The 19,652-nt window shown below is 34.0% G+C and overlaps 1 protein-coding gene across 1 annotated transcript in view; it reads left to right on the top strand.

Moving 5' to 3' along the window:
* CCDC186 (coiled-coil domain containing 186) overlaps window positions 1-19,652 on the top strand; it is a 45,746-nt gene that overhangs the window by 15,323 nt on the left and 10,771 nt on the right. The window contains exons 4-12 of the mRNA XM_012772416.2: window positions 4,223-4,351; window positions 7,101-7,313; window positions 8,554-8,673; window positions 13,433-13,537; window positions 14,134-14,232; window positions 14,408-14,494; window positions 15,350-15,492; window positions 17,763-18,018; window positions 18,992-19,181. Of these exons, the coding sequence (XP_012627870.1) occupies window positions 4,223-4,351; window positions 7,101-7,313; window positions 8,554-8,673; window positions 13,433-13,537; window positions 14,134-14,232; window positions 14,408-14,494; window positions 15,350-15,492; window positions 17,763-18,018; window positions 18,992-19,181 (1,342 nt within the window). The remainder of the gene's footprint in view (window positions 1-4,222; window positions 4,352-7,100; window positions 7,314-8,553; window positions 8,674-13,432; window positions 13,538-14,133; window positions 14,233-14,407; window positions 14,495-15,349; window positions 15,493-17,762; window positions 18,019-18,991; window positions 19,182-19,652) is intronic.

The raw sequence follows: 19,652 nt of genomic DNA on the forward strand, positions 1-19,652 counted from the left end.
CTCATGAGCTTTTTAGTAGGTGTGCCTTTTTTTAAAGAGAAAATTGGATTCACCTTTCTTTTGCTAGCATTTAGAGAACTTCATACTTCTAAATAGAAAAACAGTGTAGCAGGATTTTCTTTCTTAATTTTACCTATAGATCTGTACTGTCCAATATGGCAGCCACCACATTGTAGGTATTGAGGACTTCAAAGGTGGCTAATCTAAATTGAGAGGTATTGTAATGTAAAATACATACCTAATTTAGATGATTTAGTCCCCCCCAAAAGTAAAACTCATATTTTCATGTTGATTACATATTGAAATGATAATACTTTGGATATATTGGGTTTAATAAACTATTACCTGTTTTCTTTTTTCTTTTTGAAATGTGACTACTAGAAAATTTAAAGTTACATGGATGGCTTGTATTTCCTTTGGACGATGTTGCTCTAAAGAATTTTTTCATAAGGAAAATTAGTACAAATGTACTATAAGCTAATGTTGAAGTCTTTTTAAACAGCTTTATTGAGATAAAATTCACATACCATACAGTTCACTTATTTTAAGTATACAATTCAATAGCTTTTAGTTATACAGCCTTCACCACAATTTTAGAATATTTTATCACCCTGACAAGAAACTCTGCACTCATTAATAGTTACTTGTCATTTGCCTCCAACATGACCCTTCCCACTCTGCCCTAGCAAACAACTAAACTATTTTCTGTCTCTGTATATTAGCTTATTCTGAAAATTTCATATAAATGGAATCATATAATAAGTAGCCATTTGTAGCTTCTTTCACTTAACATAATGTTTTCAAGGTTGCATTTAAGCTGTAGCATGTATCAGCACTTCATCCTTCTTAATGACTAATATTCCATTGCATAGATATACAACATTTTGTTTATCCCTACATCAGTTGATGGACATTTGGGTTGTTTTCACCATTTGACTGTTATGAATAATGTTTCTCTGAACATTCATGTACAAGTTTTTAGGTGGATATTTGCTTTCTTTTCTCTTGGGGTATACCTAGGAGTGAATAGAATGAGTTGGGAAGTATTCCTTTTATTTGAGGGGCAAGAATTTGATATTAATTCTTCTTTAAATGCTTGGTGGAATTTTACCTGTGTAGCCATCTGGGCCTGAAGTTTTCTTTTGTGGGCAGTTTTTATTGTTTTAATTATTCAGTCTCTACTTGTCATGGATCTATTCAGATCTTCTATTTCTTTTTGAGATAGTTTTGGTAGTTTTATGTCTTTCTAGGAATTATCCATTTCATCTAAGTTCATAGTAATCATTCATAATCCTTTTTATTTCTGGTAAGGTCACTAGTAATGTCTCTTTCATTTCAATTCTAGAAATTTGAGTCTTTTTTCTTTTTTTCTCATTCTAGCTAAAGATTTATCAATTTTGTTGGTCTTGATTGTCTCTGTTTTTCTATTCTCTAGTTCATTAATTTCCACTCTGTTTTTTATTATTTTCTTCCTTTTGTTGGCTTTAGGTTTAGTTTGCTCTTTTCCCAGTGTCCTAAGGTAGAAGTTTAGGTTATTGATTTGATATCATTTCTTCTTTTATAGTTATAAATTTCCTTCTAAGCATTGCTTTAAATGCATCCCCTATGTTCTAGTATAATATGTGTTCATTTTTATTCATTATCTAGTAGTTTCTAATTTCTCTTGTGATTTCTTGCATTGGTTATTTAGGAGTATGTTTAATTTTCACAAATCTGTGAATTTTCCGAATTTCTTTCTGTTATTATAATTTCACTCCATTATGGTTGGAGAACATACTTTGTATGATTTCAGTCTATTAAATTTATTGAGGTTTGTTATAACCTAGCATATGTTCTATTCTGGAGAGTATTCCATGTGCACTTGATGAGAATGTATATATACTATTATTCCTGCATATAGTGTATTGTACAGACATATTAGACTCAGTTGTTTTATAGTGTTGTTTAAGTCTCTGATTTCCCTGTTAATCATCTCTTTCTATCCATTATTGAAAGTATGGTATTGAAGTCTCCAGCTATTGTTGGCTTGTCTGTTTCCCCTTCATTTCTGTCAGTTTTTGTCTCAGTATATTGGTGCTATGTCATTAGATGCATATATATTTATAACTGTTACATTTTTCTGGTGGATTGATCCTTTTATCATTATAAAATATTCTTTTTTATCTCTAGTAATTTTTTATGTTAGTCTATTTTGTGTGATATTAGTATAGCCAGTGCTACTTCCCATGATTGCTGTTTGCATAGTATCATGATATATCTTTTGCCATCCTTTTACTTTCAATCTGTTTGTATCTTTGAACCAAAAATGCCTCCTATAGACAACATATAGTTGAATCATCTTTTTTGGACAATTAATTTTAGATTTATTTTATGCTGTTTTTCATAAGTAAAAGATATTCCTGTTTAGTCTTTTGAGTATCCCATGGATTTCTGAAATACTGTATATATACATATGACATCTCTGTAAGACTATGATATTTTATCTTTCTGGAACATGAACTAGGCACTAATTAAGTTTTGGTGAGCACTAAGTTTCAAGTTAAACTCTTTTTTTTTTTATTTAAAAAAATTAAGGGGGTACAAATGTTTTAGGTTACATGGATCGCTTTTGTAATGCTTGAGTCCTGGCTATAGGTGTGCCTATCACCCAGGTAGCATTTGTTGTACCCATTAGGTGGGTTTTTGCCCCTCTTCTCCCCTCTCTACCCTGGTTGATTTCCAATGACTTTTACTTCCCTTTGTGTGTATGTGTGCTCATTGGTTAGTTCTAATTTAATAGTGAGTACTTGTGGTGTTTTTCTATTGTTTAGATACTTAGGAGAATGGTTTCCAGTTCCATCCAGATGGATTGTTACAAAAGGTATTCATCTTTTTTTATGGCAGAGTGGTACACCATGGTATATACATATACCACATTTTATTAATCCCCTCATGAATTGATGGGCACTTAGGTTGATTCCACATCTTTGCGGTTGTGAATCATGCTGCAAAAAACATTCAAGCACAGGTGTCTTTTTGATGAAAAGTCTTCTTTTTCTGTGGGTAGATGCCCACCAGTGGGATTCTGGATTGAATGCTAGGTCTGCTTTTAGTTCTTTGAGGACTCTCCATACTATTTTCCATAAAGGTTGTACTAATTTACAGTCCCACCAACAGTGTATAAGATGCCTTTTCTCTCTGCATTCATGCCAGCATCTATTATTTTTGGACTTTTTTAATAAAAGCCATTCTGACTGAGGTAAGGTGACATCTCATTGTGGTTTTAATTTGCATTTCCCTGATGATTGGTGATGATTGGGATGCAATAGCAAAACTAGCATGGATTGCTTTTTCCTTCATGATTTCACAGTTAGAAGATGCATTCTTACTGTAGATCTTAGCAACCTCAGCACACAATTTTTTCTTTATTAAGTTGAGAACTTTCACCATTTCACTTCAAGGAAGCACTTTATGGCTTCTCTTTGGCATATCCAAATTTCCAGTATCACTATTCTTGTGCTTTAGGGCCAGCCATTATTAAGTAAAATAAGGGTTGCTTGAACAGAAGCACTGTGATACCTTGACAGTTGTTCTGATAACTGAGATGGCTACTGTGACGAACTTAATAAGAAATTAAGGCTTCCAAGTGAAACTAGTAGTTCAAGACCTTGCAGCTAAAAATACAATTCAGCAATACACAAAGAGATGGCCCAACAGATGGAACAGGTGTTTTTCACATCATTATCATTAACTTGACACTTCAATGACTAACTGAAAGGTAGCATATACAGCACAGATATACTGGACAAAGGGATGATTTACAACTGGGATGGGGTGGAGCAGGACAGCATGAAATTTTACCATGCTACTCAGAATGGCATGTGATTTAAAACTTATACATTTTTAATTTCTGGAATTTTCCACAATATTTTCAAATCAAGCTTGACCACAGGTAACAGAAAATGTGGAAAGCAAATCTGCAGAAAAGGAGGGACTACTATATTATTTTAGTTATTTCTTAGTGGATACTCTAGGGCTTACCATATACACCTTAAGTTATCAGAATCTCTTCAGATTTATACTAAATTCCAATGTGATATAGAAACATTGCTAACAGTTTTGATTTCCATGGTTGAATTATATTCATTGTATTCTTTATGTTTATTTACATTCTTTGTATTTATTTGAGGTATTGGGGTCTGGTATAGTTATAAAAATAATCTGGAAATAATTTTCTTTACAGTTAGAATCAAGAATAGAGGAACTGAATATAGAAGTTAAAGCTTCCAAAGATAAACTAGTAGCTCAAGACCTTGCAGCTAAAAATGCAATTCAGCAATTACACAAAGAGATGGCCCAACGGGTGGAACAGGTATTTTTCATATCATTCTCATTATTAACTTAATACTCTGGTGACTCTCATTTGTTAAACTAACCATGTTAGACTATTTTGTATATCAGTGGAGTATTGATAATAGGTCTTTTATTTATGTAAAATTAGCCTTTCAGAAAATGCTAAAGCAATACATAAACACATGCAAATTATTTAAAAAATTAATAAGTATATGGGATAAAAAATGAAAGTCCTTCTTTACCTCTACTTCCTCTTCTCCTGCCTCCAATCCCTATATATCCCATTCTTTGTTCCATAGCTTATTACTGATATTTTGGTTATGTATCCTACCAAATATGCATATACAAATCACACATGCTTGTGTGTACATAGTCATATACTCCCCCCCAACTTTATTGTACATCTTTTTTATAATCTGCTTTTTTTCCCTATTTAATATACCTTGGTAATCTTTTTGAGTTGGTATATATGATCTCAGAAGAGATCATTTTAAGCAATTGTTTTCTATTATTACTTGCCTAAACTCTTTAGGATGAGGTCTTTGTCATCTTCATTCCTGCACCCACAAAATTTAGCATATTTCCCAACTAACAATTAGTCCTCACAATAAATTGAATCAGAAAAGGTTAACTCACTGCTTACACTGCTAAATGAGATGAATCCCACCTTTTCTACCCTGAGGCTACTACTATAGGTGGCATTCTGGAAGAACTTTAGGAAATAGATTATCCTCAATCTTTACTTCCCTAATTTTTTACAATATACTGACTCTTTGCATTAGAAACATTATATTTAAAACTCTTACTATCAGGTCTCAATCCTTTTGTACTAATTGAAGGGAAATATAGAGCCTAACCTTAAGAAGTTACTGGTTTTAATGGACCCAAATGTAGCTGATCATTAGAATCACCTAGTAAGCTTTTAAAAAACCAATTCTCTGAAGCTTATTCTTAATATATATATAATATTTAAAAATGGTAGTTAGATGTGCCTAACAATTCAAACAGATAAAAAGTCTTCTTTCAAACATTTTACCTCCTTCTCAAAGGTAACCACATGGCAGTTTCCTGTGTATCCTTCCAAAACTGTATGTTGCTCCATGCCTTTTTTTTTTTAAACAAATGGCAATATATTATACTCATTACTATATATGTTTCTTCCCTAATGATGAAGGGTATAGATGACATTAATAATAGTAGATAATGTATTGACTTTTAGCTGTGTGCCAGGCCATGTCCAGAATACTTTACAAGTATTAACTTGTTTAATCTTCCTAACAATCCTAAGAGCTGAGTAGTATTGAAGTAAGTGTTGGAGACTGTTCCATTTAATTACTCATAGGTCTGCTTCATTCCTTTTTTCCCGTTACTTTTCTTCCCAACTTTTTGAGAATTTTCAAGCCTGTAGAAAAGGTGAAAGAATAGTATAATGAACACCTGTTTACCCTTTATCTAGAGTCACCAAACCTGGTAATTTTTATTTCAAAATAGATTCCAGGTATGTGTTTTCCTCTGTTCATGCACGCACATACATACCCACCAATTTAGTTTTCGAGGTTAAAGTTTCCTCATTTCATAGACCAGATGGGTAGAATGAATTTGAACCCTTAAGCTTACAAGAGGGTAGAGTGGCATTATAAATTCTCAAGGATTTTATAAGATTTCACCCACCCACACTCCCCATGGCCTCATATTGGTAAATGTCCACAGGGCAATGAAAGTTGTAGTGCTGGTATACCATTTTGTATTTCTGCTTTGTGTTAGAATTTTCAATTCAGTTGTATTATCACTTGGCATTTACCACTAGATGCTATTGAAAAGCCCTAAAGTTTGAGGTTCCATCTTTTGTAAAATAAGTATGTGCTTCATTATATTTGAAAACAATGAATTTACTTAAAAAAAGAACTATTTGTAGAAGTTTTCATTGTGTGAAACTTCAGAATAAACCTTAATCTAATTAGGTATTTCATTAAGTGTCAAATATTTCAGAAAGCTTTTCATAAATAGGAAAACAAATCATTCATTAGCATATGGCTACCTACTTTTGGGAAGGAAGCTCAGATTATAGATTTTAGAAATTGTCAGCTAGATAGGGTCCTTGCAGAAAACAGATAGCAGACTTAAACTGGGGATTTGAAGAGAATATAATAAGACTCTTCAGAGAGGTGTGGACAAGGTTTAGGGATTCTCCAATAAAGAAGATGCTTGAGCTTAAGGCTGCTGGGGGAGCCACTATCATCTCTCTTCAGCTTAAAGGAACAGGAAAGGGAGCAGGTAGTATAACGCAGACAGTGGTTGTCCAGAGAGGGCACGTCACAGGAGCAGCAGCCATCAGCCTACTGTGGAAACTGGTGGAGCCAGATCTCACTCTGCCTACGTTCCTGAGCGTCTGCCTAGTACCACCTGTTGGCTGAATCCAACTGGGAAGGGAACTTGTTGATGTGGTCCCTGATGGTCATCTTCCTGGGGCACAGGGTGGCATAGAAAAGGGTGGGAAAGGGATCTGGAGGAGTAAATGGAAAATAGCACTATGTTAGCCAAGGTAAAGGGAATAGGAGAGGGTACAAGCAAATACTAGTGATATTGTATATTTTTCTATAATTTTGTATTTTTTTCTTTCATTTTAAAATTTCATGGAACAAGTCCTGGGAATGTTGTGCAAAAACCAAAAATACATTGGTGATATTAGAGGAAAATATTTATTTTGATATATTTCTATTTGGAAAAACATTTGTTATTAATGCCAGATGGTGTTTTTTCTTTTGAAGGCCAACAAGAAATGTGAAGAGGCACGCCAAGAAAAAGAAGCAATGGTAATGAAATATGTAAGAGGTGAGAAGGAATCTTTAGACCTTCGAAAGGAAAAAGAGATACTTGAGAGAAAACTTAGAGATGCAAATAAGGAATTTGAGAAAAACACTAACAAAATTAAGCAGCTTTCTCAAGAGAAAGGACGGTTGCACCAACTGTATGAAACAAAGGTATAACTTGTGCCATTAGGCCTTATTTGAAATCTGTTCTCTTTACTTTTCCTTATTTAATCAAACAATCATAACATAGTTAAAAAACTCAAACATAAAGTTTTTATTTATCTTCTAAAAATATGACTGTTTTAGTAATTTTAGTATCTTGTTACTAGTCTATTAAAAAGGTTTGCTGGGGAAAAGATGAAGTATTAGCACATGGTTTCTTTAGATAACTTTTTCTTGATCTTTTTAAAAACTTTCTTTTAAAATCTGCATGTTGGAGAAATTAGTTTATGCCTCAAAGGAAGATTATATTTTGGTAAAATATGTACATCATAGTGTCAAATGTGAATAGTTTTAGAGCCAGGAGTACAACTTGATATAATCTTAATGTAACACTTCCTTACTATAGAATTTTTTTTTTATTTGAGACAGAGTCTTGCTCTGTCACCTGAGCTAGAGTGCAGTAAAGTCATAATAGCACACTGCAACCACAAACTCCTAGGTTCAACGGATCCTCCTGCCTCAGCGTTCCGAGTAGCTGGGACTGTAGGTGCATGCCACCACACCTGGCTAATTTTTCTATTATTTATTTATTTATTTTTTATTAGAGATGGGGTCTTGCTCTTGCTTAGGCTGATCTTGAGCTCCTGAGCTCAAGCAATCCTCCTGCCTTGGCCTCCCAGAGTTCTAGGATTACAGACATAAGCCACTGTGCCTGACCAGAATTTGTATTTTTCTTAAAGAAGAACATGTCCTCCTCAAATGCTATCTGAAGAGATTTAATTACTGAGCTAGCTATTGAGAACCCTTTCTGTTAACTAGCAGCCTCTTGATATGGTCATATTTCTAGTGCATTTCTATTTCTCAGTGATAAATGTTACTGTTTATTCATTAACTTTTAGTTTGGAATATTGTCATTGTTGTGAGGAATTCTGGCAAAACCAATTTGGTTCATATTTGACATTAATGCCAGCCAGTTAAGAAGAATCATAAAGGTATACTTATGCTGACAGCACATCCAATGGGTTAAAATATGAATGTTAATCATCTTCATGTCTTTTGATTGGATTTAGGATTTTACTGTCCTCTTATCCTTTGAACTTGAAGTCAATTTTATGGCCTGTGGGCCATAGTGTACCAGCTCTCGAATTATAGTGTTATTGCACTCGTTACTTTGAGGGGATATAAAAGATACATAAATAATTAGTTGATAGTTTAAATGAAAAAATATGACCTAGTGATATCATTTTAGGAAGGTGAAACGACTAGACTCATCAGAGAAATAGACAAATTAAAGGAAGATATCAACTCTCACATCATTAAAGTAAAGTGGGCACAAAACAAATTAAAAGCTGAAATGGATTCGCACAAGGTGAGTACTATAATGCAGTGGAATAATGATTAGAATCAGTTTTAAGAGTAAATGTACTAACAGTTGATAAGGCCTAAAGCTTAGTTTAGTGACTTCTGCAGAGTAACTTGGACCTGAATATTTGGTGATTATGAAAAAGAAATGTCCTTGCATGGTTTACATATAAAATTGGATGAGATGTTAAATTTTATTATTCATAGTTTGCAGCACACAAATTTGCCTTGTTCTTTTTAAGCATTTTTTGGCATGCAAAATTTAAATTAAACATTCTGAGAAATTGGGGAAGAGAATATGTAGGTTATCAAAATTGAAAGTAAGCTCTGGAAATTTTAAAACATATCAGTGATGCTAAAATCCTTATACTCAAGAAATATAAATTCTTATTTAAAATGTATAATAATGAATATAATAAAGATTTTAAGAATAAGTTTCCTTCTTTTATATAAATGTAATTCCATATTGTGCCCAGTCTATCATTTTATTAAAAAATTAATATCATAAAAGGTGATTATAAAGGCTGATACCTAATGTCATAATTATAAGCACTAATTGAGCTGATATTAGCGGTAGTAAAAATCTGAAGATGATAGAATGTGAAGTAAAAGATCAACACTGAAATGTGACACAAGCAGAAAAGCAAAGTTATAGAAATATCAGTTTCCAAGTTTTTAAAAATGGGCTTAATGATATCGTTTAAAACCGTAATCATGGAATACGTTATTAAATCATTCTAAATCAGTAGGACTTTAATAATCTTTTGGTATTTGTAGATGTGTGTGTGTATGTGTGTGTGTGTGTGTGTGTGTGTGTGTGTGTGACCAAGGCAGAGAAAGAACTGCCAGAATGGAGCAGGGCAGCGATCCCTAGAGCTCAATGGGCTGAGCCATTTAGAATTTTCCCTTTTCTTTGAGTTACAGAATGAGGAATTAACATTCCAAATCCATAAAAACAGTAGTGATTTTCAGCTGCCTGAGTCACTTCAAAATCTGAATGTAATACTTGGTCATATCTAATATCTGTGGTACTTTCCACATCCTTATCTATAGTACTAAGAGACAGGATCATGAAACCTGTAGCATTGAGGAGTAAAATCCTGTTACAGATCTGAGATTTTTTTTTTTTTTTTTTTGAGATAAGAGTCTCATTCTGGTACCACTGGGTAGAGTGCAATGACATCATCATAGCTCACCGCAACCTCAAACTCCTGGGCTCAAGCGATCCTCTTGCCTAAGCCTCCTGAGTAGCTGGGACAACAGACGTGTGTTGTCCGTGGTGTCCACAACACCCGGCTAATTTTTCTATTTTTGGTAGACATGGCGTCTTGCTTTTGCTCAGGCTCATCTCGAACTCCTGAGCTCAAGCAATCCTCTTGCTTCGCCTCCCGGAGCGCTAGCTAGGATTACAGATGTGAGCCACTGTGCCCGACTAGATGAGAGATTTTTGTGGCAGCTTTTAGGTCAGATGAAACCAGATACTCTGTAAGTAGGTTAGAAAAGTGATTTAAGGCTAACTTCTGTAAGGTTACATGGTGTGGATTGCTAGAAAATGAAAAAAGCAAGTGTATTGACCAGGTATATAGAAATTAGACATGTACCAGTTTCTTTTTAAGTAAGGCATTTATTAACCAGCAAGCATTTAGTTCTGTGCACAGCACTGTATTAAATAATATGGATGATATAAAAACCGTGGACAACACAGTCATTGCTTTCAAAGAGTGAGATGGGTTCCTGGTTATCTATTTTATGTATTTACCTAGTAGATATTAGGAGCCTCTGGATGAAAGGGTACAAGATTTAATCATTGTCTGCTGGGCAGTGTAGGCTACCTCTAGAGATGTGGGCAAGGTACTTGACACTTTCAGTACATTTTTTTCCAGGTACTCTTTCAAATTTCTGGTCTCTGTCCATAAAGTCTTAGGTACTAATACTGGAGTCCTATAGGTTCCTGGATCCATTGTGATAGTTTACTTCTGGTCAGGCCTCCAGGGCATATTGCAGAATTGAGTCTAGACTAGGTAGAGTGGACACCCAGATCATCAGGTCAGACAGTAGAAATTTATTTGTTCCCTTTTCTAAACTCTTTTGGGGATTTGACTGAAACGTGTTTTTAACACCTAACCTCTAAAAACAAAAGAACCTCTTGAATGTAGTGAATAAAGAAGAATCTCTACCCATGATCTCATCTACTGGTTTATCTGCCTGGTTGCTACCTATTCACTACCTGGTATCAGGATAATGTCATCTCACTGGGGCATATATATGGCTGGCAACAGATGTGGCAGTGTTTCTTTGGCAACCATGTTTGGCTGTGTGGAGTGTATGCCAAATATTTCTGCTTCAGAGAAAGCTAGAGAGTGGAGTATTGGATGTCAAGATAGCATTTAGACAAGCAGGATGCAATAGACTGTAATATTATATTGCAATTATGGGTGACCAGGGCTTGGTATTTTATGATATGTTCCCTCTGCTAGATTACCTGAATCAAGACTGTGCTGCTTAATATGCTCTGCTCCCAAAAGTTGTCATGTTGTCAATGATAGCCTCATTCTTAAATGGTTTGTTTACTCAGAGGCCCACTAATTAGAAACCAGGGCTCACTTCTGATTAGCTTTGCCATTTTTTTTCTCACTTAGTAAAGCTTTATTCCATGTTCTATTCTATAACTGTATTCTATTGACTATAGTTTATTGTATTGTAATAAATAACAAGGTCCAGATTTACCCTCCCAAAATTAAAAAAAAAAGACAAAATATATGAAATGAAGGTTTTCAAATTGAGGCAACAGGCACCATTGGACAATGATCACATAGTGAAGGGAAACAAATGAGGTATGCCTGGAGAGTTCCTGGCCACTGCACAAGGAGAGGAACCTAAACAGAGCTCAGCATTCTCCCGGAATTGAGACAGAGTTCAACATACGGGAAACAAGGAATTGAGTTCTGGAGAAGAGGGAAGATACGGCCATCTGCAATGGGTTCCCTTCAAGTCTTCAGATGACTACTGATCACCTATCACCTTCTTAATGAGACTTCCCTGGCTACTCTACCTAAGCTTTCAACACCTCCCTGCAAACTTTTTCATGTCCTTGCTTTATGTTTTATTCTTTAGCACTTGTCACTAATATATATTTTTTTTATGTGTTGTTTGTGATCTACCTCCATCACTAGATCATGAGGGTAGACATTTTGTCTGTTTTCTACACAGACAAAACTATACACAACTATCTCTAGAGCATAGAACAATGGTGTGAAGTAGGTATTCAATGAATGCTGAATGAATGAATGTAGTTAATACTTAAACACATTTATTATGATTCTTACTTTTCCTTTATTCAAACATTCATTTATTTAGTAAATATTTATTTGGCATAGAGGAATCTCTCGATTGCTATTTTCTGAGTGAATGAAGTAAGTATCTACTATGTGCCAGGTTCTGTTTTACTTATTAATGATACAGTAGCAGAAAAAAAAATAAACTTCCTCTCCCTCCCTCCCTCTATGTCTCTCTCTCCTCCCTTTCAAATCTAGTATTTTAACAAGTCAGTATTTTAAAAAGTATCCAAATAATTGCTTATATTTTTAAAGTGATACTAAGTTTTAATACAAGTCAAATTATTATTAAAAACTAACAATTGACCGTATATAACTAATGGTAGATTTACCCAGAAAAACAAAATGATATATAAGCGTTGATGCAGCTCAGATGGTTCAAGAGATGAAGAGAAAGGCATTCCAAGTTGGAGGAATAGCAGGAACAAAGAACAAAGCAAGATGAGTATTTGGTATTTAGGAAGACCAGCCTAACTAGAGGCTTATGTTTAAGTATTCCTTCATCCAACAAATATTAGTTGAACAATTAATATGTGACAAGTACTTGAGTTGCTATCTGGAAGCTGTATACCGAATTGGGGGAACATATCAACTACAGTACAGTTTATTGATGGTTAGAATCCAAGGTGTCCCTCTGTTGTTATCTATGAAAAAGCAGAATAGCAGCATCTACCCTTTTGGAAGGGAAGCTACTGAGAGGAGATTATAGATGCCTAAACTTTCATTCTAAATATGCATGATAGCCAAAACCATGGCACTGGATTGGTTCTCTGAAGGAGAATTATGGAGAGAAAGCTGCAGGTCAAGGGGCTGTATCTTAGAAAATCACCACAGGAAGTGGGAAGCCAATCAAGGACCACTGGAGAAGAAAGAAAGAGGAAGAGAATACTCTCTTGTAATGGAAACAGAGGACGGATATTCAAAGAGCAAGGGGTGGTCAGAACTGGAACAAGTAGGTAAAGAATAAGAATAACAACAACAAAAAAGAATAAGAACAAGAAAAAGTAATTAGATTTGATGAGAGTAATCCCCAGAAACCTTCAGAACTGCCATTTTAGGAGAGTGGTTAGGAACAGAAACCATATTGAAGCATCAGTCTAAAAAAAGGCAGTTTTGAATATATACCACAACCACAAACCAAAGTATTGTCTTTTATGTGTGTGCAAAGAACTTTTGAACACTTTGCTCTTTTCTTAACAGGTTGGTAACTTCTAGTAATTTGCTGAAAATCTGTCAAATTTAACTTATTAATGGCTAGGCTATCAGTTAACTCTGCAGATCATTTCAATTTTCTGTTAGAAAAAAAATATTGCTAGAATAGTATCTGGCCCCTCAGTGGCAGTGCTAGGAAAAGAACTTTCTCTGCTCCCTGAATACTTTTTACCATTCATCTTTGTGGCCAACTTTGTCTCTGTTTTTTTGTCAATGCAGGAAACCAAAGATAAACTGAAAGAAACAACAACAAAGTTAACACAAGCAAAGGAAGAAGCAGATCAGATACGAAAAAACTGTCAGGATATGATAAAAACATACCAGGTATGCTTAACTTTTCAAATAGATTTGTGTCAAATTATAGTACATGTCAGTTCTCTTGTTTCATTAAATATCTATATTTGCAGTATTTGAAGTAATAGAATGGATTAGATAACACAGTTAAAAAATGCAGGTTATTTCTTATTTTGAAGTACCTACAGTTTAAATGGACCTTAGTAGAGAAGTTTTCAACCTCATAAAAACCCTAGAAAATGTCAGAGGAGTGCAAAGAAATGTATAACTTAAAAAAAAATAACTCTGTATTATCTTACATATTTTAAGTATGTTATTCATGCAAAGTAGATGCATTTAAAATCTTTCACACCTAATGGGTGTGGTGTGCACCGTTTGGGGGATAGACATGCTTGAAGCTCTGACTTGGGTTGGGAAAGGGCTATATATAAAATCTAAACATTTGTACCCCTGTAATATGCTGAAATAAAAAATTTAAAAAAAATAAAATCTTTCAATGCAATTTTCAGTTTTAGATACATCAGCTATGTATTTCATTATTAGTAAACTTAATTACAAAGCCTTATTCACTTTTCAAAGTATAAAACTTTAAAAATTGTAATTTTTTAAAATTTCCTTTCCACTAGGAGTCAGAAGAAATTAAATCAAATGAGCTTGATGCAAAGCTTAGAGTTACAAAAGGTGAACTTGAAAAACAAATGCAAGAAAAATCTGACCAGCTAGAGGTGAGTAGTTTTGCTCTTTGTATATCCTAAATTGTGTAATAAATGCAGGAAGAGAGAAATAATGAGTACCTATTGCCATCTGCTTTTAAGATCTGTTGGAAGGAGCAGGCAATAAATTTTAGATCTTGTTTATTAGTACATTATGATTTGTGGTTTCTTTTAAACTTTTTAAAAGATGCATCATGCCAAAATAAAAGAACTAGAAGATCTGAAGAGGACATTTAAGGAGGGTATGGATGAGCTGCGAACACTCAGAACAAAGGTAATTAAATCTTTAGTCATGACTCCAGAAGAAGGGTAAATATCTTTAATTTTGGATTTTATTCTGATTTTTAAAGTGGTGTGAAAAGGATATTTATGTAGAAATTTTCCAAAATTAAAGAACTCAGAGGAATAGAATAGCAATTCCCTAGCAACATAATCTCTCTGGTTAAAATAAAAATGTCTTCCATGTTAGTCTCTTTGAAGTGTTTGCCAAACATTCTATTTCACAGCACAATTTGCTATATCTATAACTTATTCTTGGCTTCTGATTTAAAGACAGCAAATCAGTTACATAGTTGGACCTTAGAACTGTGAGTGTCAGAAAATAATAGAAGGACTTTCTTTATATTTCTCCTGGGTATATTTAATAGTCTTAGATGAATACAGTTTTAATTTTCTAATTATCTATTTAATCCTTTCCAGTGTTTATAGTCTTTTCAGTGTTTATAGTCTCTTTTAATATGTCACTGTGTATCATTCATTTCTTTAGAAATAGGCTTTTAAGTAACCACTTTGAATTGGAGACCACTTAATTTTCAAGTATTTTTCTTTACCTTCCTATTTGTTCTTGGCCAGCTGTTTGAGATAGATGGGGAAGGTATATTCTTTTTCAGGTGAGGAAATAGAGATTTAGTAAAAATAAAATGACATGTTAAAACTTCCGTGACTAAATTGTTAAGAAATCTCAGACTAAAACCTAGTACTTTTAACTTCCCATTATATTTTCTTCACATTACCTAATAGTGCTTTGGAATTCAGCTTATATTATTAATATGTAGCCACTATGTAAAAGAGTTTATAAGGAGCAAGAAAATATTGTTTGTAGTTTAACTTGGTTATGATCATTTGATAGGTGAAATGTCTCGAAGATGAACGATTAAGAACAGAAGATGAATTATCAAAATATAAGGAAATTATTAATCGCCAAAAAGCTGAAATTCAGAATTTATTGGACAAAGTGAAAATTATAGATCAGATACAGGAGCAGCTTCAAAGGTATAAGATAAGCAACTTCTGTTTGTATTAATAAATAGGCTTTTAAATCCTATATCTATTTTTAAAAGCAATTATGCCATTAAAAAATAACAATTTTTATAATTTTACTAGCTAAAAATTTTAAAATTTTGCTCTTTATTTGAACTTTTTTTAGTATATTCGAGTTCCCATCATGGCTTCTAAAAATCAAAGTTTATATTCCTTAAACATTGGCAATAGCCATTTATGGATTTATTTAATTTCATTATTCATTCCTTCACTTTGAAATTCTGTTAGTTATACACAGTACATACTTTTTCTTCTAAAAGGTAAATCTAGAGCCAGATCTTTGCATACATATAGCCTGAGGTCAGGAGCTGGCATTATTCCTTGGTGCCTTATGAAACCAGTTAACTAAACTTCACTCATGACATTACCTGGCAGAGCCTGGATTCAGGTTGAATTCAAATATCTTCTTTTCCACACCTTACCGATACCTAAGCTGCTCAGTGTTGCTAAAGAAGTCCTCACTGTCATCCAGATTGACACTGCTATAAATTCATGGTTGCTAAAACAAATGGGAATATTAATGCACCTCTCATCCTACATGTCCTTGATCAGAGTTTTCTCCCCCATCTTTTTAGTATCTGTTTCACACCTTATCACTTTTTACTTATTGATTTCTTCACACTTTGGTCTTTCCCCTTACCTGTCCATGTGCTCTTGGCAGGTGATTACTTCTTCACAGAAAAAATGGGAGCTATCAGGTGACAGTTCTTTCAACTTCTTGCTATCAATACTATGAACTACCTGCATCTGCACTCATATTTTCCTTTGCTTCCATGATTGTAGAAGAACTGTTCTTGCTCTTCTCTGAACTGAATTATTCTTTCTGCTTCTGCTGTGGATCCCATGCTCTTCTGCCTTCTTAGGGTCTTTCTTCATTATTCCTTCTTTATCCTTTATCTTTCTCTATTGACTTTCTTTTTCTTTCTACATTTAAATATGATTGTATCTTTAAAAAGCTAAGACTCTTGTGATCTTCCCCTACCAGCTTTTTTTTTACAACCAAACTTCTTTATAGAATCATCTATACGCATTCTCCCTTTCTTCACTTCCTATGTTGTATTCCTCTGCATTCTAGCCTCTACCCCAACATTTCCTTAATAACTACTAATGCCTCCTAGCATGTGGTAGACATATCTCAGATGCAGTCTTGCTTAAATTTTTAGTATCTTTTTAACAACACTAACTTGGTTATCTTTCTTGATATGCTCTGTTCCTTTGGCTTCATTTCCATCATGCTCTCCTAGTGTTCCTCCCACCTTTCTGGTTGCTATTTTTCAATCTCCTTGGCTGGCTTCTCTGTCATAAGGCCCTCTATCCTAATTTTATTGTACCTTTGGGTGATCCCAACTATTTTTATAGTATGCTGTAGAACTTTTGAATCATTATCTTCAGCACTTTCTGCTGAACTCCAAGCACATAAGTATCAAAGAAACCGCAAACTTTAACATATCCAGAATTGATTTTTCTACCTTGCCCACAAAGATGCTTCCCCTCTCATGTTCCTGGGATGAGTGAAAAGTGTAGCATCCACATGATTATACAACCCAGGATTCTAGTGGCCATTCTTTGTACTTCCCTCCTTCTCCTTGTACATCTAACTAGTCACAAAATATTAGCAATGCTAACTCTTTAATATCTGTCAAATCCATTTACTTTTATACCCTCACTGCTACTACCATAGTCCAACTCAAGCTCTTGATCCAAATCCAGCCCACTGCTTCTTTTTGTAAATGAAGTTTTTTGGGAATATATCTCCACTCATTCATTTATGTAATATCTATGGCAGTTTTCAAACACTGATGGCAGCGTGGAGTAGTTGCAACAAAAACCATATGACCCAGAAGCCTAACTTAATTTACTATCTGGTCCTTTGCAGGAAGAGGTTGCTGACTTCTATGTTAAATACTAGTTTGAACATCATTTACACTAGTTTTGGCAACCTGCTCTGTACTTTTATCATCAAAAATGGTTTTTTCACACTCATATAATTTCTCTACTTGTCTAAAAGCTCTTTGAAAGCTGGGGCCATGTTAATCTTGCCTCATGTATATTCCCAGCTCTTAGTTTCTGGCATATATTAAGCATTCACTTAGGCATTCATAAGTATTTGCATGAATGAATGAAAGTACCCTTGAGAAGCACTTGATTAGATGAAAATTCCCCAACTATTTAATGTCTTTTAATAGTTTAATTTTTTCTTAAATATAAACTTTGTTTTTTAGAGGTAAACAAGAAATTGAAAATTTGAAGGAAGAAGTGGAAAGTCTTAATTCTTTGATTAATGACCTACAAAAAGACATCGAAGGCAGTAGGAAAAGAGAATCTGAGCTACTGCTATTTACAGAAAAGCTCACTAGTAAGAATGCACAGCTTCAGTCTGAATCCAATTCTTTGCAATCACAATTTGATAAACTTTCATGTAGTGAAAGTCAGTTACAAAGCCAATGTGAACAAATGAAACAGACAAATATTAATTTGGTAAGTATAAATGTACATTTAACTTTTAAAGCAATATAGCAAGAGGCACAAATCGATTTACCTAATAGTATAAAAGTAGTGCTAGTTGATTTTAAGCTCTTTTCTCTTTTTTTTCTTTTTTCTTTTTTCTTTTTTTTGTGACAGAGTCTCGCTTTGTTGCCCAGGCTAGAGTGAGTGCGGTGGCATCAGCCTAGCTTACAGCAACCTCAAACTCCTGGGCTCAAGCAATCCTGCTGCCTCAGCATCCCGAGTAGCTGGGACTACAGGCATGCACCACCATGCCCAGCTAATTTGTTCTATATATATTAGTTGGCCAATTAATTTCTTTCTATTTATAGTAGAGATGGAGGTCTTGCTCTTGCTCAGGCTGGTTTCGAACTCCTGACCTCGAGCAATCCGCCCGCCTCGGCCTCCCAGAGTGCTAGGATTACAGGCATGAGCCACCACGCCCAACCCAATTTTAAGCTCTTTTCTATGGACACTGCTGTTCTGGTCATTTCAAATGCTATAAAAAAAAGTCAGTTTTTCCTTTGAACTCTGGTAATTCATAATAAAATTTCATCTTAAAATAATTATGGAAGAATATTTCACTTTTGAAAATAAAACCATGGTTTCTTCCATCCCTAACTGGGATCACTATATATATAATTTTAGAAGGTACTTTAAATTTATGTTTTTTTGTAGTTTAAAAGTGGTTTAATATTTCCAAGTTATGAGAGTTTCTTTAAGTTACCCATAGAAATAATTTGAGACTTTAGTCCAAAAATTCAGAGACCCATATCACATGTTGTTTTCTGTGTATGGAACTTGATATATGAGGATTTTGAGGCGGTGAATAAACAAAATCTGGTGAGAAATAATGATAGAAGAATCTCTACCATGAAGGACCTTATATTTTTAAGGTTGTAAAGTATGAGCTTTAAGGGAAACAAACATATTAAAAATTGGTGGTTTTGTTTTATTTAATATTCAGGAAAGTAGATTGTTGAAAGAGGAAGAACTGCGAAAAGAGGAAGTCCAAACTCTGCAAGCTGAACTTACTTCTAGTCAAACAGAAGTTAAAGCATTGAGTACCCAGGTAGAAGAATTAAAAGATGAGTTGGTAACTCAAAGACGTAAACATGCCTCTAGTATCAAGGATCTTACCAAACAACTTCAGCAAGGTATGACATTCTTCCACACCTAGACCTTGAATGTGCTTGTTTCTTTTAATCTTTAAGGATTTTATGGAAAAATTATATTTTACATCAGGTTCTACCACATAGATTGGAACTGTATGTTCTTTTTTGTATATATGTTCATAAACCAAATTGCTAAACTTCTTGCAATTTTATTGATAGTCTAACTTCCATGCTAAAGGACGTTTATTCACAGAATCACAAAATGTGAGAACTGGGAAAGTATCTTAGGGTAGTAGTATCTAAACATTTTTCATCACATACTCCTATTAGTAAAAAGCTATTAAGTGTTCATTTTCCAAATTATGTGTGTTTATTTATAAAGTGTAAACATATATTACTCTTTTATATATATCAGAAAATATGAAAAATAGAATTTTTAAAAGATCTATCTTTAAATATAAGTATAAATAGCAGTTCTAATATCTTCTTTCTTCATATGCTGTGAATTGTTTT

Source organism: Microcebus murinus, chromosome 14, assembly GCF_040939455.1.
Source record: "Microcebus murinus isolate Inina chromosome 14, M.murinus_Inina_mat1.0, whole genome shotgun sequence".
NCBI classification, from domain to species: Eukaryota; Metazoa; Chordata; class Mammalia; order Primates; family Cheirogaleidae; genus Microcebus; species Microcebus murinus.